Source organism: Hemitrygon akajei, chromosome 3, assembly GCF_048418815.1.
Source record: "Hemitrygon akajei chromosome 3, sHemAka1.3, whole genome shotgun sequence".
NCBI lineage: Eukaryota > Metazoa > Chordata > Chondrichthyes > Myliobatiformes > Dasyatidae > Hemitrygon > Hemitrygon akajei.
In genome coordinates, this window is record NC_133126.1 from 205,166,933 (window position 1) to 205,192,862 (window position 25,930).

The window sequence follows — 25,930 nt, forward strand, 5'->3', positions numbered from 1 at the left end:
GTTTGCCTCGACAGTACCTTGGCGCCAGAAATTACCCCACCAGGAAAGGCTCCGTCCGTCCTGAAGAGCTCCCAGGCTGTGAGAGTTTGAGATATTTCAAAAAATGCTCCGGCTTCTACATCGAATGAGAATCATGACAAGAAAGAAGGGATGTTGTCCCGATGTTAATGGGGGAACAACAGCATCTGTCTCCCTGTTTTCGGAATGAAATGGTTTCCTGGTGGGTTGCAAGTGGCCACAGCTGGGAGCTATGCAGTTAGCAGCCACCAACAAATGCAGTCCGTGCTGTGTCTGACCCCGGGAGTGTGTGATGGGATGATGCAGAGGGAGCTTCACGCTGTGTCTGACCCTTGTGGTGTGTGATAGGACGGTGTAGAGGGAGCTTCACAGTGTCTGACCCCGGGAGTGTGTGATGGGACGGTGTAGAGGGAGCTTCACAGTGTCTGACCCCGGGAGTGTGTGATGGGACGGTGTAGAGGGAGCTTCACAGTGTCTGACCCCGGGAGTGTGTGATGGGACAGTGTAGGGGGTGTTTCACTCTGTGTCTGACCCCGGGAGTGTGTGATGGGACAGTGTAGAGGGTGTTCCACAGTGTCTGACCCCGGGAGTGTGATGGGACAGTGTAGGGGGTGTTTCACTCTGTGTCTGACCCCGGGAGTGTGTGATAGGACGGTGTGGTGGGAGCTTCACTCTGTGTCTGATCCCGGGAGTGTGTGATGGGACAGTATAGAGGGAGCTTCAATCTGGGTCTGACCCCGGGAGTGTGTGATGGAATAGTGTAGAGGGAGCTTCACTCTGGGTCTGACCCCGGGGGTGTGTGATGGGATGATGCGGAGGGAGCTTCACACTGTGTCTGAACCTTGTGGTGTGTGATAGGACAGTGTGTAGGGAGCTTCACTCTGTGTCTGACCCTGGTGGTCTGTGATGGGACAGTGTGTAGGGAGCTTCACTCTGTGTCTGACCCTGGTGGTCTGTGATGGGACAGTGTGTAAGGAGCTTCACTCTGTGTCTGACCCTGGTGGTCTGTGATGGGACAGGGTGTTGAATGAGCTTCACCCCAGGAGTGTGTAGGGAGGTTGATAGGGAGTGAGATGGAGCTGTGTGTGTGTGGAGAGGGCTGTGTGCCATGGGTTGAAAAGGTCTAGCCTCTGGGGCAGTTGTTCTCGAGTGACCATAGAACATTGAACAAACAGCACAGGGACAAGCCCTTCAACATAATTGAATTGAATTGACTTTATGACTTACATCCTTCACATACATGAGGAGTAAAAATCTTTATGTTACATCTCTGTCTAAATGTGCAATGTGAAATTTATAATAATTAGTAATAAATATTATGTACAACAGGATAGTCAATATAACATAGAAATACAGTTGTGTCAGCATGAATTAATCGGTTTGATGTCCTGGTGGAAGAAGCTGTCCCAGAGCTTGTTGGTGCTGGGGTACTGTTTCCCAGATGGTAGCAGCTGGAACAGTTTGTGGTTGGGTGACTCGGGTCCCAAATGATCCTTCAGATCCTTTTTACACACCTGTCTCTGTAAATGCCCTGAATAGTGGGAAGTTCACATCTGCAGATGTGCTGGGATGTCTGTACCATTCTTTGCAGAGTCCTGTGATTAAGGGGGGTACAGTTCCCAGACCAGGCAGTGATGCAGCCAGTCAGGATGCTCTTAATCATTCCCCTATAGAAATTTCTTAGGATTTGGGGGCCCACACCAAACTTCAACCATCTGAGGTGAAAGAGGCGCTGTTGTGCTTTTTTCACCACACAGACAGTATGTACAGAGCTCATGAGATCCTCAGTGAAGTTTATGCCAAGGAATTTAAAGCTGTTCACTTCTCAACCACAGATCTATTGATATCAATAGGGGTTAGCCTGTCTCCATTCCTCCTGTAATCCACAACCAGCTCCTTTTTTTTCGTGACATTAAGGAAGAGATTGTTTTCTTGACACCACTGTGTCAGGGTGATGACTTCTCTGTAGGCTGCCTCATTGTTATTTGAGATAAGGCCAATCAATGTAGCATCATCAGCAAATTTAATTAGCAGATTGGAGCTGTGGATGGTGATACAGTCATGGGTGTACAGGGAGTAAATGAGGGGGCTTAGGACACAGCTCTGAGAGGCTCCTGTGTTGAGAGTCAGAGGGGTGGAGGTGAGGGAGCCCACTCTTACCACCTGCTGGATCTGACAGGAAGTCCAGGATCCAGCTGCACCAGGCAGGGTGAAGGCCGAGGTCTCTGAGCTTCTTGTCCAGCCTGGGTGGACTTATGATGTTGAATGCTGAACTGTGGTTCAAGAACAGCATTCTCATATGAGCATCTCTCTTCTCCAGATGTGTAAGGACAGTGTGTAGAGCCGTGGCTATTGCATCATCTGTCGATCGGTTGTGTCAGTAGGTGAATTGTAGGGGGTCCAGTGTGGGTGGTAGCAAGCTGCAGATGTAATCCCTGACCAGCCTCTCAAAGCATTTGCTTATTATTGAGGTGAATGCAACAGGACACCAGTCATTCAGACATGTTACCTTGGTCTTTTTAGGTACAGGAACAACAGTAGATGTTTTGAAGCAGGAGGGCACTCTATACTAGGAGAGGCAGAGATTAAAAATGTCTGTAAACACAACTGCCAGTTGTGCCGGGCACACCCTGAGTACCCATCCTGGGACGCCGTCTGGTCCCACAGCCTTGCGACTGTCCACTCGTTGGAAACACCTGCGTACTTCAGCCTCAGAGATGCCGGTCACATCATCTGCAGATCTCCTCAGGGGCTCAGTATTGGCGACATTGAATTGAACATAAAAAAGGATTTGGCTCGTCTGGGAGAGAGGCATTGAGGTTGGAAACTCCACTGCGTTTAGCTTTGAAGTCTGCGATGCTGTGCAGAACTTGCCATAAAGCTGCGTGTGTTGGTGGAAAAGTTGTGTACATGGTGAGAAGATGGAGAGAGTTGGCACTACCTGATCGGGATCTCTGATGAAGGGGTGTGGAGCCGAGACAAAGAATTGCTCCCTACACAGATGAGTGGTTCCAGCGTTTATCTCAGGGTTCCTGTGGCTGCCACATTTTATTTTCCTGCTGATGCTGTGGACAGATCACTGCTGCCACCCTGTGGTGGTTTGGGGGAACTGCCAGGAAAGCGAATGTGATCCCATCAGAATAAGGTTTAATATCACTGGCAGATGTTGTGGAATATGTTATTCTGTGGCAGCAGTACATTGCAATACGTAATGATAAAACTATAAATTGCAAACTGAAAGATATATTAAAAATTAAATAAGTGGTATAAAAAGAGAAATAGTGAGGTTGTGTTCATTGTCCAATCAGAAATCTGATAGTGGAGGTTAGGAAGCTGTTCCTGATGCATTGAGTGGGTCTTCAGGCTTCTGTCCCTCCTCCCTGATGGTAGCAATGAGAAGAGTGACTATTCTGGGTGATGGATGCCGTGTTTTTGAGGTTATCACCTTTTGAAGGTGTCCTCGGTGCTGGGGAGGCTGGTGCCCATTGTGGAGCTGGCTGAGGTTATAACTTCCTGCAGCTTTTTCTGATCCAGTGCAGAGGCCCCTCCAAACCAGACAGTGATGTAACCAGATAGACACCTGTAGAAATTTGAGAGTCTTTGGTGATGTACTGTTCCCATCCTGATTCCGTCCCCACCCTCGTCCCATTCCCATCATGATCCCCTCCCTGAGGCCGAATGCCCAGCAAATAACTTCTTGCTGAATGTCAACAAGATGAAGGAGATGTTCATCAGCTTCGGGAGATCTGGCACCACTCACAGCCCTCTGTACATCGGCGGCACAGCAGTGGAAGCTGCAAGCAGTTTCAAACTCCTGTGTATCTCACAACACATCCCATTCAGTCAGGAAAGCTCACTAGCACCCTCTACCCTCTGAGGAGGTTGCAGAGAACTGGACTTTGCATGTCATTCTGTGGCTGTGTCACTGCTTGCTACGGAAACTGCATTGCTGCCGATAGGTAGTCAAAACCACCCAGCGTCTCACCAGCAGCCTCCCCACATCACGGACATATAAACAGAAAGATGCCAGGAAAGGCCAGTAACATCACGAAGGATCTCACCCCCCTGCTCATGGACTGTTCGTCCCACTCCCATCAGGAGGAGCTACGTAGCATCCACACCAGGACCACCAGACTCAAAGACAGTTCCTTTCCCCAAGCAGTAGAAAGGCGATGTGCAACATCCAGCTGCCCTCAGCCTCCTCAATGTGGAGGTGTTGTGAGCTTTCCTGACTGAATAGGATGTGTTCCAGAACCACGAGAGGTTCTTGTCTGAGTCAGTGAAGACCAGTATGTTGGTTGACTGATTCCTTGTTTACACACAATCGGATCGTGCCTCATCGAACTCGGAATGCCTGTGCTGCGTGATTGAATAAAGTTTCTTTGTTGTCGGCAGATGAGCTGGAGTGTGTCCCAAGAGAAGACCGAAGATAAGCACCATGCAGACAGGTGGGGGGCTGGCAGCTTCCGTTCTCCATACAAAGGGCTGTATGACATAGGAAAATAAGAACATAAGAAATAGAAGCAGAATTAGTCCATTTGGCCCATCGAGTCTACTGTCATTCCATCATGGCTGATTTATTATCCCTCTCAATCCCGTTCTCCTTCCTTCTCCCTGTAACCTTTTGACGTTCTAATTAAGAACTGGTCAACCTCAGCTTTAAAGTAACTTGGCCTCCACAGCTGGCTGTGGCAATGAATTCCACAGATTCACCACCCTCTGGCTAAAGAAATTCCTCCTCATCTTTGTTCTAAATGGACATCCCTCTATTATGAGGTTGTGTCCACTGGTCCTCAACTCCCCCTCTATAGGAAATATCCTCTCACAGCCACTCTATCTAGGCTGTTTAATATTCAATAGGTTTCAGTGAGACCCCCCCCCATTCTTCTAATCTCCATCGAGTACAGAGCCATCGAATCCGCATACATTAACCCTTTCATTCCCAGATCATTCTTGTGAACTGCACTGAACCATCTCCAACGTCAGCACATCCTTTCTTAGATAAGGGGCACAAGACTGCTCATTATACTCCCAATATGGACTGACCAGTGCCTTATAAAGCCTCAGCATCAAATCCTTGTTTCTGTATTCTAGTCCTCTTGAAATAAATGCTAACGTTGCATTTGCCTTCCTCACCACTGACTCAGCCTGCAAGTTGATCTTTAAGGTGTTCTGCACAAGGACTCCCAAGTCCCTTTGCATCTCAGATTTTTGAATTTAATTTCCTTTTTAGAAAATAGTTGGCACATTTAGTTATAATACCAAAGTTCATGACCATTTATTTTTCTAACATTGTATTTCATTTACCATTTTCTTGCCCATTCTCCTAATCTAGTCCTTCTTCAGCCTCCCTGGTTCCTCAACACTATCTGTCCCTCCACCAATCTTCGTATCATCAGCAAACCTAGCAACAAGGACATCTATCCTGTCATCTAGATCATTGATATACAGCATAAAAAGAAGCGGTCCCAACTCTGTCCCCTGCGGAACACCCCTAGTCACTGGCAGCCAACCAAACAATTTTCCTTTTATTCCCACTCACTGCCTTCTGAAAGTCCAAATATACAACATCCACTGCATCTCCTTTAACTAATCGCGTCAAAGAATTCAACAGGCTAGTCAGACAGGATTTTCCCTGAAGGAAACCATGCTGACTTCGTCCTATCTTGTCCTGTGTCACCAAGTACTCCAAAACCTCATCCTTAACAATTGACTCCAACATCTTCCCAACCACTGAGGTCAGACTAACTGGTCTAGAATTTCCTTTCTGTTGCTGTCCTCCTTTTTTAAACGGTGAAGTGACATCTGCGATTTTCCAGTCCTCTGGTACCATGCCCGAGACCGATGATTTTTGAAAGATCATTCCTAATGCATCCACAATTTCTACTACTACCTCATTCGGAACCCTAAGCTGCAGTTCATCTGGTCCGGGTGACTTGTGTACCCTTAGATCTTTCAGCTTTTTGAGCACCTTCTCCTTGTAATAGTAACTGCACCCACTTCTCTTCCCTCACACCCTTCAACATCTGGCACACTGGTAATGTCTTCCACTGTGAAGACTGATACAAAATGCTCATTTAATTCATCTGCCATCTCCTTGGCCCCTATTATTATTTCTCCGGCCTTATTTTCTAGCAGTCCTATATCCACTCTCATCTATCTTTTATTTTTTACATACTTGCAAAAGCTTTTACTATCCACTTCGATATTGTTTGCTAGCTTGCTTTCATATTTCATCTCTTTCATAAATATTTCATATTTAAAATGCTCTCTCTATTTTCCCACTAATTTTTGTTTTGTTGTATGCCCTCTCTTTTGCTTTTATAATAGCTTTGACTTCCCTTGTCAGCCATGGTTGTACTATTTTGCCGTTTGAGTATTTTTTAATTTTTGGAGTACACATGTCCTGTGCCTTCCTCATTTTCCCCAGAAATGTATGGAATTGCAGCTCTGCTGACATCCCTGCCAGTTTACTTTGGCCAGCTCCTCCCATACCACTGTAATTTCCCGTACTCCACTGAAATACTGCAACATCAGACTTTACTTTCTCCCTATCAAATTTCAGATTGAACTCAGTTATATTGTGATTGCTATCTCCTAAGGGTTCCTTTACCTTAAACTCCCTAATCACCTCCGGTTCATTACATAACATCCAATCTAGTATAGCTGATCCCCTAATGGGCTCAACAACAAACTGCTCTAAAAACCCATGACATAGGCATTCAACAAACTCTCTCTTGAGATCCGTTACCAACCTGATAATCCCAATCAACCTGCATGTTGAAATCTCCGATTATCATTTCTCCTGACAGTCACCCAGCTACTCACCTTCTGCAGCTTCGGGGTAACTACTTCCCTGTAACTTTGATTGATTATCCCCTCACTTTTCCATATAAGCTGAAGGTCATCCAGCTGCTGCTCCACATCCCTAACACGGTCTTCAAGGAGCTGCAGCTGGATGACCTTTATGCAGATGTAGTTCCCTGGGAGATACTGAGGGTCGTCATTTGGTCTTAGACTCCGCCACTATAGGGAGCATCCTCTCCACATCCCACTCTATCAAGGCCTTTCACCATTCGATAGGCTTCAATGAGGTCACCTCTCATTCTTCTTATTCCAGTGAAACAGGCCCAGAGCCATCAAATGCTCTTCATATGACAAGCCATTCAATCCTGGAATCATTTTCATGAACCTCCTTCGAGCCCTCCAGTTTCTGCACATCCTTTCTAAGATAAGGCACCCAAACCTGCTCACAATATTCTGCTAAGGGCTCACCAGTAATTTATAAAGTTTCAACATTACATCCTCTCTTTTATGTTCTAGTCTTCTTGAAATGTCAATTGTAGAGAGTGCAGAGGATGATTTAGGGAATGAATGGGTTAACATATGAGAAGCGTTTGGCAGTAATCACTGGAATTTAGAAGAATGGGGGGAGGATCTCATTGAAACCTACTGAATGTTGAAAGGTCTTTTTTGAGAGGATGTTTCCTATGGCGAAGATACCCAGAACTATAGGGCACAGCCTCAAAATTGAGGGGCGACCTTTTAGAACAGAGGTAAGCAGGAATTTTTTTGGACAGAGTAGTGAATCGGTTGAATGCTCTGCCACAGGCAGTGATAGAGGCCAAGTCGGTGCGTATATTTAAAGCAGAAGTTGATCATTTCTTGATCAGTCAGGGCATCAAAGCTTATGGTGAGAAGTCAGGTGAATGGGGTTGAGTGGGATCCGGGATCAGCCATGATGGAATGGTGACGCAGACTAGATGGGCTGAATGGCCTAATTCTGCTCCTTTATCTTATGAATGTTAACATCGCATTTGCCTTCCTCACCACAGACTCAACCTGCAAATTAACCCTTAGGGAATCTGCACAAAGACTCTCAAGTCCCTTTGCTTCTCAGTTTTTTGAAATTTCTCTGCATTTAGAGAATAGGCCTTTCATTTCTTCTACCGAAGTGCATGACCATACACTTCCCGACACTGTATTCCACCTGCCACTTCTTTGCCCGTTCTCCTAATCTGTCCAAGTCCTTCTGTAGCCTCTCTACTTCCTCAAACTACCTGCCCCTCCTCCTATCTTCATAACGTCTGCAATCTTTGCAACAGAGCCATGCATGGCATCATCTGGATTATTGACGTGTATCACAGAAAGAATCTGTCCCAACACCGATCCCTGTGGAACACTAGTTGCCAGCCATTCAGAAAAGGCTCCCTATATTACTATTCTTTGCTTCTGTCAATCAGTCACTGCTTTATCCATGCTAGAATCTTTTCTGTAATACCACGGGCTTATAGTTTGTTAAGCAGCCACATTTGTGGGATCTTGTCAAAGGCCTTCTGAAAATCAGACTCCTTCTGTCGGTGCTGGGTTCCTGCAGCATTTTGTGTGGTAGCATCCAGTGTTACTACCTGCCCGTGGTAACATGCGCCAAATGCTGGAGGGACTGAGCAGGTCAGGCAGAACATCGATGTGTCAGGCTGAGACCTTTCTTCAGGGCATTAGCCCCCAATCCCCTCTCAGAACAACTCCCCCCGCCCCCACTCGAAGGTGCCCCATGAGCGCAGGCTCACGTGGTACGTTGTCCCACAAGGGAAGTTGTAGAGCCCTTGTACTGGAAGGTCCTCACTGTTGTGGGATAGAATGTGGTGTAAACCTTGGCCACAGGACAGATGAACACACCTGTGGAATGGGATGAGGTGTTGCAACGACCCTCCATTGAACTCCTGGCTGTGCCAACTAGCTCCTGCTCTTCGTGTCCACAGGTCCCCAGCAACGAAGGTGAACGCCCTGAAGAAACCACCGGCACCGGTATTGCAGAAGAAGAGGACAGAAAGGAAGGCTGATCGAAATCTGCGTGAAGGTACGAGATTGGAACCTGCCCATAGAGTGTCAGTTCAGAGGATGTTGCTAGTGGTGGGGAGTCTGGCACCAGAGGGACATTTATTTAGAAATAATGCAGAGATGTATTGCTGAGGCTTTACCAGACATTGGTCAGATCACACTTGGAATACTGTGAGCAGTTCTAGGCTCCTTATCTATGAAAAGACATGCAGATATCTCCCTCAACAGTTCCCAGCCTTCTCCCCGTAACCTTTGATTCCATGTCCAATCAAGAACCTATCAATCGCTGCCTTAAATACACCCAATGACCTGGCCTCCACAGCTGCATGTGGTAATAGGTTAATAAATTCCACAGATACACCACCCTCTGGCTAAAGAAATTTCTCCCCATCTGTTTTGAATGAAAGCCCCTCTATCCTGAGGCTGTGCCCTCTTGTCCTAGACTCTCCCACACTATGGGAAACATCCTTTCCACATCTACTCTGTGTAGGTCTTTCAACATTCAAAAGGTTTCAATGAGATCTTCCCCCCCCACCCTTCTGAATTCCAGTGAGTACAGACCCAGAGCCATCAAACATTCCCCGTATGATAACCCTCTCATTCCTGGAATCAACCTTGTGAACCTCCTCTGAACCCTCTCCAATGCCAGCATATCTTTTCTCAGATGAGGAGCCCAAAACTGTTCACAATACTCACCAGTGCCTTATAAAGCCTCAGCATCACACCCTTGCTCTGGTATCCTAGACCTCTGCAAACGAATGCTAACGTTGCATTTGCCTTCCTCACCACCCACTCAAGCTGCAAGTTAACCTTCAGGGTGTTCTTCCAAACCCCTTTGCATCTCAGATTTTTTAATGTTCTCCACTTTTAGAAAATAATCTGCACATTTATTTCTACTACCAAAGTACATGACCGTGCATTTTCCAACAGTGTAGTTCATTTGCCACTTTCTTGCCCATTCTCCTCATCTGTCTAAGTCTTTCTGCATCCGACCTGTTACCTCAGCACTACCTGCTCTTCCTCCATTCTTTGTATCCTCTGCAAACATGGCAACAAAGCCATCTATTTCATCATCTAAATCATTTATATACAGCATAAAAAGAAGTGGTCCCAACACTGACCCCTGTGGAACACCACTAGTCACTGGCAGCCAGCCAGAAAAGGATCCTTTTATTCCTACTCACTGCCTTCTTCCAATCAGCCAATGCTCTAAATACCATGGGCTCTTAACTTGGTATGCAGCATCATGTGTGGAACCTTGTGAAAGGCCTTCTGAAAGTCCAAATACTGCATCCCCTTTAACTATCCTACTTGTAATCTCCTCAAAGAATTCCAACAAGTTCATTAGGCAAGATTTTCCCTTAAGGAAACCATACTGACTTTGTCATATCTTGTCCTGTGTCACCAAGTACTCCAAAACCTCATCCTTAACAATTGACTCTAACATCTTCCCAACCACTGAGGTCAGGCTAACTGGTCTATGATTTCCTTTCTGCTGCCTTCCTCCTTTCTTAAAGAGTGGAGTGATATTTGCAATTTTTGAGTCCTCTGGCACCATGCCAGAGTCCAACGATCTTTTGAAAGATAATTTATAATGCCACCACAATCTCTAACACTACCTCTTTTAGAACCCTAGGGTGCAGTTCCTCTGGTCCGGGTGACTTATGTACCTTTAGGTCTTTCAGCTTTTAGAGCATCTTCTCTCGTAACCGTAACTGCACCCACTTCTCTTCCTTCACACACTGCAACATCAGGCATACTGCTAGTGTCTTCCACAGTGAAGACTGACACAAAATACTCATTTAGTTCATCAGCCATCTCCTTATCCCCCATTTTTATTTCTTTGGCCTCATTTTCTAGTGGTTCTATATCCACTCTTTCTTTTATTTTTTCTTACATACTTGAAAAAACTCTTACTATCCACTTTGATAATATTTGCAAGCTTGCTTTCATATTTCATCTTTTCCCTTCTAATGATTCTTTTAGTTGCTCTCTGTAGGGTTTTAAAAACTTCCCAATTCTCTGTCTTCCCACTAATTTTTACTTTGTTGTATGCCCTTTCTTTTGTTTTTACGTTAGCTTTGACTTCCCTTGTCAGCTACGGTTGTACTATTTTGCCATTTGAGTATTTCTTCATTTTTGGAGTACACATGTCCTGCACCTTCCTCATTTTCCCCAGAAATGTACAGCATTACAACTCTGCTGACATCCCTGCCAATTTATTTTGGCCAACTCCTCTCTCCACTGAAACACTGCTACATCAGACTTTACTTTCTCCCTATCAGATTTCAAGTTGAACACAATCACAGTGTGATCACTGGTTCCTAAGGGTTCTTTTACCTTAAGCTCCTTAATCGCCTCCGGTTCATTACGTAACACCAGTATAGCTGATCCCCTAGTAGGCTCAACGACAAACTGCTTAAAAAGCCCTCTTCACTAAACTCACTCTCTTGAGATCCAATACCAACCTGATTTGATTGTGACTATAATAACATTGCCCTTTTGCCACGACTTTTCTATTTCCTGTTGTAATCTGTGGTCCAATACCAGCCACTGTTGGGAGACCTGTATGTAATTGCTCTCAGGGTCATTTTACCCTTGCAGTTTCTTAACTCAACCCACAAAGATTCAACATCTTTCTACTGATTTGATGCCATTCTTTACCAGCAGAGCCTCCCCTCCTCTGCCTACTTGCCTATCCCTCAGATATAACGTGTAACCTTAGACATTCAGCCCCAACTATGACCATCCTTCAGCCATGATTCAGTGACGGCCACAACATCATAGCTGGCAATCTGAAATATTGCAACAAGATCATCCACCTTATTTCTCACACTACATGCATTGAGATATAACACCTTGAAAACCGTATTTACTGCCCTTTTTGATTTTGCATCCCTAATGTACTGATACTCACCCTGTTGTCTGTGACTGTGTCCCATCATCTACCTTTCCCGACAGTCTGACTGCACGCTCTCTTTACTTTTTTACAATCCATCTGATCCTGAGTTTCATCACTCCAGTTCCTAAACCCCTGCCAAATTAGTATAAACCCTCCCCAACAGCTCTAAGAAACCTGCCCACGAGAATATTGGTCCCCCTTGCGTTCAGGTGCAACCCGTCACTTTTGAACAGGTCATACCTCCCCCAGAAGAGATCCTAAAGATCCGAGAACCTGAAGCCCTGCCCCCTCTGCCAGCTTCTCAGCCACACATTAATCTGCCAAATCATCCTGTTTCTACCCTCACTGGCACGTGGCACAGGCAGCAATCCAGAAATTACTACCTGGGAGGTCCTGCTTCTCGGCTTTCTACCCAGCTCTCTAAATTCTCTTTTCAGGACCTCATTGCTTTTTCCTCCAATGTCATTGGTACCAATATGTACCAAGACATCTGGCTGCTCTCCCTCCCTCTCCAAAATGTTGTGGACACGACCTGAGACATCCCTAACCCTGGCACCTGGGAGGCTACATACCATCCAGGTGTCCGTTCAGATCCACAGAATCTCCTGTCTGTTCCTCTGTCTATTGAGTCCCCTATCTACCACTCCCATCGTCTCCCTCTTTTCCTTCTGCACCACAGACCCATGCTCAGTACCTGTAACACGGTCGCCGCGATATTCCCCCGGGAGGTCATTCCCCACAACAGTATCCAAAGTGGTATTTTTGAGGGGAATGGCCACAGGGTGCTCTGCTCCAACTGCCTAATTCCTCCTGACAGTCACCTAGCTACTCGCCTTCTGCAACTTTGGGTTGACTACTCTGATTGATCATCTCCTCACTCTCCCATGCAAGCCGGAGGTCATCCAGTTGCTGCTCCAGATCCCTAACACGGTCTTCAAGGAGCTGCTGCCGGATGCACTTCACACAGTTGTAGTTCCCAGAGATTTTCTGGGTCTTCCAGGACTCCAACATCCGGTATGAAGAACACACAACCGCCATTTTCTCTACCAGGTTCAGTAAGAGAAGAACAAAAAAACTTAATAGAAACCTACCTAGAGCCAACGCCTCTTCCAAGCCAAAGCCTCCTTTGAGCCAAAACCTGCCGCTTCTACTCTCGCCACTGGCCTATCCACGACAACGGCCGCTCCACTTGTCCCTCCTGTACTTGTATTTTGTTTGCAGTGCTCTGCTCCTGCCACTGATAGGACCTCTGCAATGGCCAAACGCCCGCGAATCTCTCTTTTTAAGCATCGCTGACCTGCGAGATACGCCTTCGCAATACTCTGCACCCGCCACTGATAGGGCCTCTGCAATGGCCAAACGCCCACGAATCTCTCTTTTTAAGCATCGCTGACCTGCGAGATACGCCTTGGCAATACTCTGCACCCGCCACTGATAGGGCCTCTGCAATGGCCAAACGCCCGTGAATCTCTCTTTTTAAGCATCGCTGACCTGCGAGATACGCCTTGGCAATACTCTGCACCCGCCACTGATAGGACCTCTGCAATGGCCAAACGCCCACGAATCTCTCTTTTTAAGCATCGCTGACCTGCGAGATACGCCTTGGCAATACTCTGCACCCGCCACTGATAGGACCTCTGCAATGGCCAAACGCCCACGAATCTCTCTTTTTAAGCATCGCTGACCTGCGAGATACGCCTTCGCAATACTCTGCACCCGCCACTGATAGGACCTCTGCAATGGCCAGACGCCCGCGAATCTCTCTTTTTAAGCATCGCTGACCTGCGAGATACGCCTTGGCAATACTCTGCACCCGCCACTGATAGGGCCTCTGCAATGGCCAAACGCCCGCGAATCTCTCTTTTTAAGCATCGCTGACCTGCGAGATACGCCTTCGTAATACTCTGCACCCGCCACTGATAGGGCCTCTGCAATGGCCAAACGCCCGCGAATCTCTCTTTTTAAGCATCGCTGACCTGCGAGATACGCCTTCGTAATACTCTGCACCCGCCACTGATAGGGCCTCAACAATCGGGGTTCATAGAAACAAAACCTACAGTACAATGCAAGTCCTTTTGCCGAACATGACCCTACCTTAGAAATTACTAGGCTTCCCCATAGCCCTCTATTTTTCTAAGCTCCATGTACCTATCCAAAAGTCTCTTAAAAGACCCTATTGTATCCGCCTCCACCACTGTTGTTGGCAGCCCATTCCACGCACTCACCACTCTGAGTAAAAAACTTACCCCTGACATCTCCTCTGTACCTACTCCCCATCACCTTAAACCTGAGTCCTCTTGTGGCAACCATTTCAGCCCTGGGAAAAAGCCTCTGACTATCCATACAACCAATGCCTCTCATCATCTTGTACACCTCTATCAGGTCACCTCTCATCCTCCATCGCTCAAAGGAGAAAAGGCCAAGTTCACTCAAACTATTCTCATAAGGCATGCTCCCCAATCCAGGCAACATCCTTGTAAATCTCCTCTGCACCCTTTCTATGGCTTCCACATCCTTCCTGTAGTGAGGCGACCAAAACTGCGCACAGTACTCCAAATGGGGTCTGACCAGAGTCCTATATAGCTGCAACATTACCAGTCGGCTCCTAAATTCAATTCCATGATTGATGAAGGCCAATACACCGTTCGCCTTCTTAACCTCAGTTGCTTTGAGCGTCCTAAAGACTCGGCCTCCACACTGCCAAGAGTCTTACCATTAACACTATATTCTGTCATCGTATTTGACCTACCAAAATGAACCACTTCACACTTATCTGGGTTGAACTCCATCTGCCACTTCTCAGCCCAGTTTTGTATCCTATTAATGTCCCGCTGTAACCTCCAACAGCCCTCCACACGATCCACAATACCCACAACCTTTGTTTCATCAGCAAAGTTACTAACCCATCCCTCCACTTCCTCATCCGGGTCATTTATAAAAATCACAAAGGATCCCAGAACAGATCCCTGAGTCACACCACCGGTCACCAACCTCCATGCAGAATATGACACATCTACAACCACTCTTTGCTTTCTGTGGGCAAGCCAGTTCTGGATCCACAAAGCAATGTCCCCTTGATCATACCTCTGTACTTTCTCAATAAACCTTGCATGGGGTACCTTATCAAATGCCTTGCTGAAATCCACGTACACTACATCTACTGCTCTTCCTTCATCAATGTGTTTAGTCACATCCTCAAAAAATTCAATCAGGCTCGTAAGGCACGACCTGCCCTTGACAAAGCCATGCTGACTATTCCTAATAAAGGAGCCATTAGGAGGTAATGATCACAATATGATAAGGTTTTATCTGCAATTTGAGAAGGATAAGGGCAGCTCAGAGGTGTCAGTGTTGCAGTTGAACAGGGGAAACTATGGAGCCATGAGAGAGGAGCTGGCCAAAGTTGACTGGACGGATATCCTAGCAGAAAAGACAGTGGAACAGCAATGGCAGGTATTCTTGGGAATAATGCACAAGGTGCAAAATCAGTTCATCCCCCGGAGAAGGAAGGATTCAAAGGGGGGAAAGGGGCCACAGTGGTTGACAAAGGAAGTCAGAGATTGCATAGCATTAAAAAAAAGGAGGTATGACAGAGCTAAGGTGAGTGGGAGGACAGATGATTAGGAAGTTTTTAAGGAACAACAGAACTTAACTAAAAAGGCAATACGGGGAGAAAAAATGAGGTACGAACGCAAGCTAGCAAGGAATATAAAGGAGGATAGCAAAAGCTTTTTTAGGTATGTGAAGAGAAAGAAGATAGTTAAGAACAATATTGGGCCCTTGAAGAATGAATTGGGTGAAATTGTTATGGGAAACAGAGAAATGGCAGAAGAATTTAATGAGTACTTTAGATCTGTCTTCACTAAGGAAGACACAAGCAATCTCCCAGATGTATGGATGGGCCAAGGACATAGGGTAACAGAGTAAATGAAACAGATTGACATTAGGAAGGAAACAGTGATGAGTAGACTGATGGGACTGAAGGCTGACAAATCCCCAGGCCCAGATGGTCTGCATCCTAGGGTGCTAAAGGAGGTGGCCCTGGAAATTGCGGATGCATTGGTAATCATTTTCCAATGTTCCTTAGATTCAGGATCAGTTCCTGAGGATTGGAGAATGGCTAATGTTATCCCACTTTTTAAGAAAGGAGGGAGGGAGAAAACAGAGAACTATCGACCTGTCAGCCTGTCATCGGTGGTGGGGAAGATGCTAGAGTCCATTATTAAGGATGAAATAGTTGCATATCTAGATAGCAGTGATAGGATGGGGCTGAGCCAGCATGGATTTACCAAGGGTAAATCATGTTTGACTAATCTGTTGGAGTTTTTCGAGGATGTAACCAGTAAGTTAGACAAGGGAGATCCAGTGGATGTAGTGTACCTCGATTTTCAGAAGGCATTTTGATAAGGTCCCACATAGGAGATTGGTGGGTAAAATCAAAGCTCATGGCATTGGGGGGAAGACATTGACATGGATAGAAAACTGGTTGGCAGATAGAAAGCAAAGGGTAGCGGTGAATGGGTGTTTCTCGGAATGGCAGGTGGTGACTAGTGGGATCAGCCATGATCTCAAAATGGCGGTGCAGGCTCAAAGGGCCGAATGGTCTACTTCTGCACCTATTGTCTATTGTCTAATCATATTATGCCTCTCCAAATATTCATAAATCCTGCCTCTCAGGATCTTCTCCATCAACTTACCAACTACTGAAGTAAGACTCACTGGTCTATAATTTCCTGGGCTATCTCTACTCCCTTTCTTGAATAAAGTAACAACATCCCGCAACCCTCCAATTCTCTGAAACCTCTCCCATCCCCATTAATGATGCAAAGATCATCGCCAGAAGCTCAGCAATCTCCTCCCTCGCCTCCCACAGTAGCCTGGGGTATATCTCATCCGGTCCCGTCAAGTTATCCAACTTGATGCTTTCCAAAAGCTCCAGCGCATCCTCTTTCTTAATATCTACATGCTCAAGCTTTTCATTCTGCTGCAAGTCATCACTTCAATCACTAAGATCCTTTTCAATAGTGAATACTGAAGCAAAGTATTCATTAAGTACCTCTGCTATTTCCTCCGGTTCCATACACACTTTCCCACTGTCGCACTTGATAGGTCCTGTTCTTTCATGTCTTATCCTCCTGCTCTTTACATACTTGTAGAATGCCTTGGGGTTTTATAGACAATAGGTGCAGAAGTAGACCATTCGGCCCTTCGAGTCTGCACCGCCATTCTGAGATCATGGCTGATCATCTACTATCAATATCCGGTTCCTGCCTTGTCCCCATATCCCTTGATTCCCCTATCCATAAGATACCTATCTAGCTCCTTCTTGAAAGCATCCAGAGAATTGGCCTCCACTGCCTTCCGAGGCAGTGCATTCCAGACCCCCACAACTCTCTGGGAGAAGAAGTTTTTCCTCAACTCTGCCCTAAATGACCTACCCCTTATTCTCAAACCATGCCCTCTGGTACTGGACTCTCCCAGCATCTGGAACATATTTCCTGCCTCTATCTTGTCCAATCCCTTAATAATCTTAAATGTTGCAATCAGATCCCCTCTCAATCTCCTTAATTCCAGCGTGTACAAGCCCAGTCTCTCTAACCTCTCTGCGTAAGACAGTCCGGACATCCCAGGAATTAACCTTGTGAATCTACGCTGCACTTCCTCTACAGCCAGGATGTCCTTCCTTAACCCTGGAGACCAAAACTGTACACAATACTCCAGGTGTGGTCTCACCAGGGCCCTGTACAAATGCAAGAGGATTTCCTTGCTCTTGTACTCAATTCCCTTTGTAATAAAGGCCAACATTCCATTAGCCTTCTTCACTGCCTGCTGCACTTGCTCATTCACCTTCAGTGACTGATGAACAAGGACTCCTAGATCTCTTTATATTTCTCCCTTACCTAACTCTACACCGTTCAGATAATAATCTGCCTTCCTGTTCTTACTCTCAAAGTGGATAACCTCACACTTATTCACATTAAACGTCATCTGCCAAGTATCTGCCCACTCACTCAGCCTATCCAAGTCACCCTGAATTCTCCTAACATCCTCATCACATGTCACACTGCCACCCAGCTTAGTATCATCAGCAAACTTGCTGATGTTATTCTCAATGCCTTCATCTATATCGTTGATGTAAATCGTAAACAGCTGTGGTCCCAATACCGAGCCCTGTGGCACCCCACTAGTCACCACCTGCCATTCCGAGAAACACCCGTTCACCGTTACCGTTTGCTTTCTATCTGCCAACCAGTTTTCTTTCCATGTCAATATCTTCCCCCCAATGCCATGAGCTCTGATTTTACCCACCAATCTCCTATGTGGGACCTTATCAAATGCCTTCTGAAAATCGAGGTACACTACATCCACTGGATCTCCCTTGTCTAACTTCCTGGTTACATCCTCGAAAAACTCCAGCAGATTAGTCAAGCATGATTTGCCCTTGGTAAATCCATGCTGGCTCGGCCCAATCCTATCACTGCTATCTAGATATGCCACTATTTCGTCTTTAATAATGAACTCTAGCATCTTCCCCACTACTGATGTTAGGCTGACAGGACGATAGTTCTCTGTTTTCTCCCTCCCTCCTTTCTTAAAAAGTGGGATAACATTAGCCATTCTCCAATCCTCAGGAACTGATCCTGAATCTAAGGAACATTAGAAAATGATTACCAATGCATCCGCAATTTCCAGGGCCACCTCCTTTAGTACCCTAGGATGCAGACCATCTGGACCTGGGGATTTGTCAGCCTTCAGTCCCATCAGTCAACTCATCACTGTTTCCTTCCTAATGTCAATCTGTTTCATTTACTCTGTTACCCTATGTCCTTGGCCCATCCATACATCTGGGAGATTGCTTGTGTCTTCCCTAGTGAAGACAGATCTAAAGTACTTATTAAACTCTTCTGCCATTTCTCTGTTTCCCATAACAATTTCACCCAATTCATTCTTCAAGGGCCCAACATTGTTCTATCTTCTTTCTCTTCACATACCTAAAAAAGCTTTTGCTATCCTCCTTTATATTCCTTGCTAGCTTGCGTTCGTACCTCATTTTTTCTCCCCGTATTGCCTTTTAATTAAGTTCTGTTGTTCCTTAAAAACTTCCCAATCATCTGTCCTCCCACTCACCTTAGCTCTGTCATACCTCCTTTTTTTTAATGCTATGCAATCTCTGACTTCCTTTGTCAACCACTGTGGCCCCTTTCCCCCCTTTGAATCCTTCCTTCTCCGGGGGATGAACTGATTTTGCACCTTGTGCATTATTCCCAAGAATACCTGCCATTGCTATTCCACTGTCTTTTCTGCTAGGATATCCGTCCAGTTAACTTTGGCCAGCTCATCCCTCATGGCTCCATAGTTTCCCCTGTTCAACTGCAACACTGACACCTCCGATCTGCCCTTATCCTTCTCAAATTGCAGATAAAAACTTATCATATTATGGTCACTACCTCCTAATGGCTCCTTTACTTCAAGATCGCTTATCAAATCCTGTTCATTACGCAAGACTAAATCCAGAATAGCCTTGTCCCTGGTCGGCTCTCGTACAAGCTGTTCCAAGAATGCATCCCGTAGGCACTCTCCAAACTCCCTATCCTGGGGTCCAGCACCAACCTGATTCTCCCAGTTCACCTGCATGTTGAAATCCCCCATAACTACTGCGACATTACCTTTGCCACATGCCAATGTTAACTCCCTATTCAACTTGCACCCAATATCCATGCTACTATTTGGTGGCCTGTAGACAACACCCATTAGGGTCTTTTTGCCCTTACTGTTCCTCAGTTCTATCCACACAGACTCTACTTCTCCTGATCCTATGTCCCCCCCTTGCAAAGGACTGAATCTTATTCCTCACCAACAAGGCCACCCCACCCCCTCTGCCCACATTTCTGTCCCTACGATAGCACGTATACCCTTGTACATTCATTTCCCAGGTCTGATCTCCCTGCAGCCATGTCTCCGTTATCCCAACAACATCATAGTTACCCATTCGCACCTGAGCTTCAAGCTCATCTGCCTTATTTCTGATGCTTCGTGCATTCAGATATAGAATTTTTAGCCCATTTCTCCTCTCTCTGTTTAAATCGCTGCCTATTGTGCTTAACCCAGCTCCCCGAACTCCCATCGGGTATACGCCCCTTGAATTTTGTTGTCCTTCCTAAATTTACTTATTCTTTCTGCACATTTAACTCCCATGTTCCGTCAGACCATCCCTCTGTACATGTGTCCTCCTTATCACTACACACTTAATATTCTGGAACCGTGTAGTCCCCACCTGTCCTTTATTCTTCATCTCGCTATCCTCTCTCGCATTCTGGATCCCTGCCCCCTGCAAATTTATTTTAAACCCCCCCCCCCCCCCCCGAGAAGCACTAGCGAACTTTCCTGCAAGAATGTTAGTACTGCTCCAGTTCAGGTGTAAACCATCCCGTCGGAACAGATCCCACCTTCCCTGGAATAAAGCCCAATTATCTAAAAACCTGAAGCCCTCCCTCCTGCACCATCCTCTCAGCCACGTATTAATCTTTATAATCCTTCTGTTCCTTGCCTCACTCGCACGTGGCACAGGTAGCAATCCTGAGATTGTTACCCTGGAGGTCCTGCTCTTCAGCTTCGCACCTAACTCCCTGAACTCACTACGCAGGACCCCCTCACTCATCCTACCCACATCGTTGGTCCCTACATGGACCACAACATCTGGGTTCTTGCCCTCCCTCTTGAGAATAACCTGCACCCGATCTGAGATGTCCCAAACCCCGGCACCAGGGAGGCAACATACCATCCGAGACTCCCGATCATCCCCACAAAATCTCCTATCCGCCCCCCTGACTATAGAATCCCCTATCACTACCACTCTCTTCTCTTCCCTCCTCCCCTTCCTAGTCGAGGGTCCAACCTCAGTGCCAGAGACAGGACCACTGCAACTTGTTCCTAGTAGGTCATCCCCACCAACAGTATCCAAAACGGTATACTTATTGTTGATGGGAACGGCCACAGGGGTGCTCTGCTCTCTCTGTCTGCTCCCCCTGCTTCTCTTGACTGTCACCCATTTGCCTACCTCCTGTCTTTTCGGTGTGACTACCTCCGAATAACTCTTATCTATCTCTGCCTCTGCCTCCCGAATGATCCGTAGTTCATCCAGCTCCTGCTCCAATTCCCTAACTCGGTCTGATAGGAGCTGCAGCTGGATGCACCTTTTGCAGGTGTGGTCATCTGGGACAACTGTGTTGACCCTGACCTCCCACATACTGCATACGGAGCACACCACTGCTCTAACTGTCTCCTCCATTATCTGATCCCAGATTAGTCAGAATAAATGAAAAAAGTACCTACCGACCTTACCTTTTTACCTCAGCAAGCACATACTCAGGCTCACTGATTTCCTCTCACCGAAGTCCCCTTGGCCCGCCAAGGCCTTCTCATGGCCCCTTCTGGCTCACCTAATTTCCTTTTTTTATGCTCCTTCCTGTTAGCCTTGTATTCTTCTAGATCTCTAACATTAATTAGCTCTCTGAAACGTTTATAAGCTTTTATTTTCTTGACTAGATTTATTACAGCCTTTGTACACCACGGTTCCTGCTCCTTACCGTAACTTCCCTGTCTCATTGGAACGTACATTTGCAGAACTCCACACTTATATCCCGTGAACATTTGCCACATTTCTTCTGTACTTTTCCCTGAGAACATCTGTTCCCAATTTCCAGCCTGATAGCCTCATAATTCCAATTAAATGCTTTTCTAACTTGTCTGTTCCTATCTCTCTCCAATGCTATTGTAAAGGAGATAGAATTATGATCACTATCTCCAAAATGCTCTCCCACTGAGAGATCTGACACCTGACCAGGTTCATTTTCCAATACCAAATCAAGTACAGCCTCTCCTCTTGTAGGCTCATCTACATATTGTGTCAAGAAACCTTCCTGAACACACCTAACAAACTCCACCCTATCTCAACCCCTTACTCTAGGGAGATGCCAATCGATATTTGGGAAACTAAAATCTCCCATCATGACAACTCTTATTATTACACCTTTCCAGGATCTGTTTCCCTATCTGCTCTTCAATATCCCTGTTACTATTGGGCGGCCTATAAAAAATATCCAGTAAAGTTATTGACCCTTCCTGTTCCTAACCTCCACCCACAGAGACTCCATAGACAATCCCTCCATGACGTCCACCTTTTCTGCAGACGTGACACTATCTCTGATCAACAGTGCCACGCCCCCACCTCCCTCCCTGTCCTTTCTGAAACATCTAAAACCCAGCACTTGAATGAACCATTTTTGTCCCTGAACCATCCAAGGCTCTGTAATGGCCACCACATCATATCTACAAGTACTGATCCATGCTCTAAGCTCATCTGCTTTGTTCACTATACTCCTTGTGTTAAAATAGACACATCTCAAACCGTCCGTCTGAGTGCGTCCCCTTTCTATCACCTGCCTATCCTCCCTCACACACCATCTCCAAGCTTTCTCTATTTCTGAGCCATCCATTTCTTCCCCAGTCTCTTCGATTCGGTTTCCACCCCCCCCCCAACAATTCTAGTTTAAACTCTCCCCAGTAGGCTTATCAAACCTCCACCCCCAAGATATTGGTCCCCCTGGGATTCAAGTGCAACCCGTCTTTTTTGTACAGGTTACAGCTGTCCCAAAAGAGTTCCCAATGATCCAGAAATCTGAATCCCTGCCCCCTGCTCCAATCCCTCAGCCACGCATTTATCCTCCACCTCATCCTATTCCTATACTCACTGTCACGTGGCACAGGCAGTGATCCATAGATTACTACCTTTGCAATCCTGCTTCTCAACTTCCTTCCTAACTCCCTGTAGTCTGTTTTCAGGACCTCTTCCCTTTTCCTACTTATGTTTTTGGTATCAATATGTACCACAGCTTCTGGCTGTTCTCCCTCCCACTGCCGGATATCTTGGACGTGGTCTGAAACATTCCGGATCCTGGCACCTGGGAGGCAAACTACCATCCGAGTTTCCTTCCTATGCCCACAGAATCGCCTGTCTGACCCCCTGACTATAGAGTCCCCTATCACTACTGCCATCCTCTTCCCTTCCCTACCTTCTGAGTCACAGGGCCAGACTCTGTGCCGGAGGCACGGCCACTGTCGCTTCCCCCAGGTAAGCTGTCTCCCCCCCACCCCCAACAGTACTCAAACAAGAGTACTTATTGTCAAGGGGTACAGCCACTGGGGTACTCTCTAGTACCTGACTCTTCCCCTTCCCCCTCCTGACTGTTACATTTCCTGCCGCTGTCTGTAAGGTGTTTGTTTGTTCTCCCTGTGACTGCATGGGTTTCCTCCGGGTGCTTTGGTTTCCTGTATTATTCTAAAGACGCATCACTTAAGGTTAGCGAGTTGTGGGCACGTTGGTGCTGGAAACAAGGCGACTCATACAGGCTGCCCCAAGCACACCCTGCAACTGTATTGGTCATTGACACAAATGGCACATTTCAGTCTATACTTTAACTCTCTTCAACGTACATGTGACAATTCTAAATCAGCCGTAGTAGAATGATGGAATTGCCTAGTTCTGCTCCTTTGTCGTCTGGTTATGGACTAATGAAGTCACCTCTCGGGTGAGGTGGATGGAGAAGCTGTCAGGTTAGGGAGTTCAGAGTCAGAATCAGGTTTAATATCAGTGGCATGTGTTGTTTTTGCAACAGTACATTGTAATAGATAAAAACGCAATAAATTATAACGAGAAGTGTATTAAAAATAAATAGAAGAAAATAAATAGTGAGTTAGTATTCATGGGTTCACTGTCCACTCAGAAATCTGATGGTGGAGGGGAAGAAGCTGTTCCTGAAACGTTGAGTGTGTGTCTTCAGGCTCCTGTATCTTGGTGGTAGCGATGAGAAGAGGGCACGTGCTGGGTGACAGGGGGCCTTAATGGTAGAATCTGTCCTTTTGAAGATGTCCTCAATGCTGGGGAGGCTAATACTCATGATGGAGCTGGCTAAGTTTCCAACTTTCTGCAGCTTTGTGCAGTGGCCTCTCCATAGTACATCTGTAGAAATTTGTGAGTCCCTGGTGACTTGACCAAGTCTCCTCAAACTCCTAATGGAATATAGCCAGTGCTGTACCTGCTTTGTAATTGTGTCAGTACGTTGGCCCTGGAATAGTCCTCCTTTAAGGAGAGGGAGGGAGGAAGATGTTCTTCACTCTGGCTAGCAGCAATGATCTTACAGGGTGAGAGGGACCCCAGCCCACCTCCCCACCTCATTCAACCACAACACAGAGCAGAAGACCCTGTGATAAAATAGACTGCTGTGTGACAGGGCATTCTGGGTGCCTGGTGTGGCAGTACCCAGGCCTTTTGGGACCACAGCTGAGTGCCGCGGATGGCTCTGGCCCTGGCCCTGGCCCTGACGGATGCCGTGTCAGCATTCACTTTGAGAGGAGCAACAGAACGCTGAGGCTTCATAAAGCCCTGCTCAGACCTCACCTGCGGTACAGGGAGCAGTTTCTTACCCGAGAGAGGGTGTGCTGACATTGGAGAGGTTCCAGAGGAGGCTCACACAAACCAAAGGGTTAATGTATCAGGAGCATTTGAAGTCTCTGAGCCTGTACTCACTGGAGTTTAGAAGAATGAGAAGAGATCTCATTGAAAGGCCTGGGTAGAGTGGATATGGAGAGGGTGTTGTGGATGGTGTGGAGGGCTGTCAGCGGGCCATCGATAGGATGCAAAACCGGGCTGAGAAGTGGCAGATGGAGTTTAACCCAGATAAGTGTGAGGTGGTTCATTTTGGTAGGTCAAATATGATGGCAGAATATAGTGTTAATGGCAAGGCTCTTGGCAGTGTGGAGGATCAGAAGGATCTTGGGGTCTGAGTCCATAGGATGCTCAAAGCAGCTGCTGAGATTGACTCTGGTTAAGAAGGCGTACTGTGTATTGGCCTTCATCAATCGTGGAGTTGAATTTAGGAGCCGAGAGGTAATGTTGCAACGATATAGGACCCTGGTCAGATCCCACTTGGAGTTTTGTGCTCAGTTCTGGTTGCCTCACTACAGGAAGGATGTGGAAACCATAGAAAGGGTGTAGAGGAGATTTACAAGGATGTTGCCTGGACTGTGGAGCATGCCTTATGAGAACAGGTTGAGTGAACTTGGCCTTTTCTCCTTGGAGCAACGGAGGATGAGAGCTGACCTGATAGAGGTGTATAAGATGATGAGAGGCATTGATCGTGTGGATAGTCAGAGGCTTTTTCCCAGGGCTGAAATGGTTCCCACAAGAGGACACAGGTTTAAGGTGCTGGGGAGTAGGTACAGAGGAGATGTCAGGGGTAAGTTTTTTTACACAGAGAGTGGTGAGTGCATGGAATGGGCTGGTGGCAACGGTGGTGGAGGTGAATATGATAGGGTCTTTTAAGAGACTTTTGGATTGATACATGGCGCTTAGAAAAATAGAGGGCTATGGGTAAGCTTAGTAATTGCTAAGGTACGGACATGTTCGGCACAACTTTGTGGGCTGAAGGGCCTGTATTGTGCTGTGGGTTTTCTGTGCTTCCTATAGTGGGAGAGACGAGGATCACAAGGCAGAGCCTCAGAACTGAGGGCTGTCCATTTCAAACAGAGATGAGGAGGAATTTCTTTAGCCAGAGGACGGTGAGTCTGTGGAATTCACTGCTGCGGACAGTTGTGGAGGCCAAGACACTGGGTATATTTAAAGCCGAGATTGATAGGTTCTTCATCGGTCAGGGCATCAAAGGTTACAGGGAGATAGGGTTGAGAGGAATTATAAATCAGCCGTGATGGAATGACAGGGCAGACTTGCTGGGCTGAATGGCCTAATTCTCCATGTCTTATGAAGGTCTGGTGTTGAGGCGATGTAATTCACCCTGGTGCTGTATTTGAAAGAGGAAGGGCCAGTTTTCTCAGGCCCTTCCTGATCGGCTGCTCGTGAACAGCACTGCAGAATGGGAGGGGCCGTGTGTGCTGGGATCAGTATTTTAATGCTTGTACTGTTTGACCATAAAGCAGAATTAGCCATTCAGCCCATCAAGTCTGCCCCACCATGCCATCATGGCTGATTTATTATGCCCATTCTCCTGCCTTCCCCCATAACCTTTGACACTCTAGTCAAGAATCTATCAGCCTCCTTCAGTCCTGGAGTCCCCCACTTTCCACTCTATTTAGGCCTTTCAATATCTGATGGCA

The 25,930-nt window shown here is 46.5% G+C and overlaps 1 protein-coding gene across 3 annotated transcripts in view; it reads left to right on the top strand.

The window, feature by feature from the left end:
- The window catches only part of p3h2 (prolyl 3-hydroxylase 2), a 146,950-nt gene that overhangs the window by 86,319 nt on the left and 34,701 nt on the right, over positions 1 to 25,930 (top strand). For 2 of the 3 annotated variants that reach the window (XM_073041717.1, XM_073041719.1), the window contains exons 7-8: positions 4,410 to 4,466; positions 8,781 to 8,878. In XM_073041717.1, coding sequence (XP_072897818.1) covers positions 4,410 to 4,466; positions 8,781 to 8,878 — 155 coding nt within the window. The remainder of the gene's footprint in view (positions 1 to 4,409; positions 4,467 to 8,780; positions 8,879 to 25,930) is intronic. The other variant, XM_073041718.1, reaches the window with a different exon arrangement.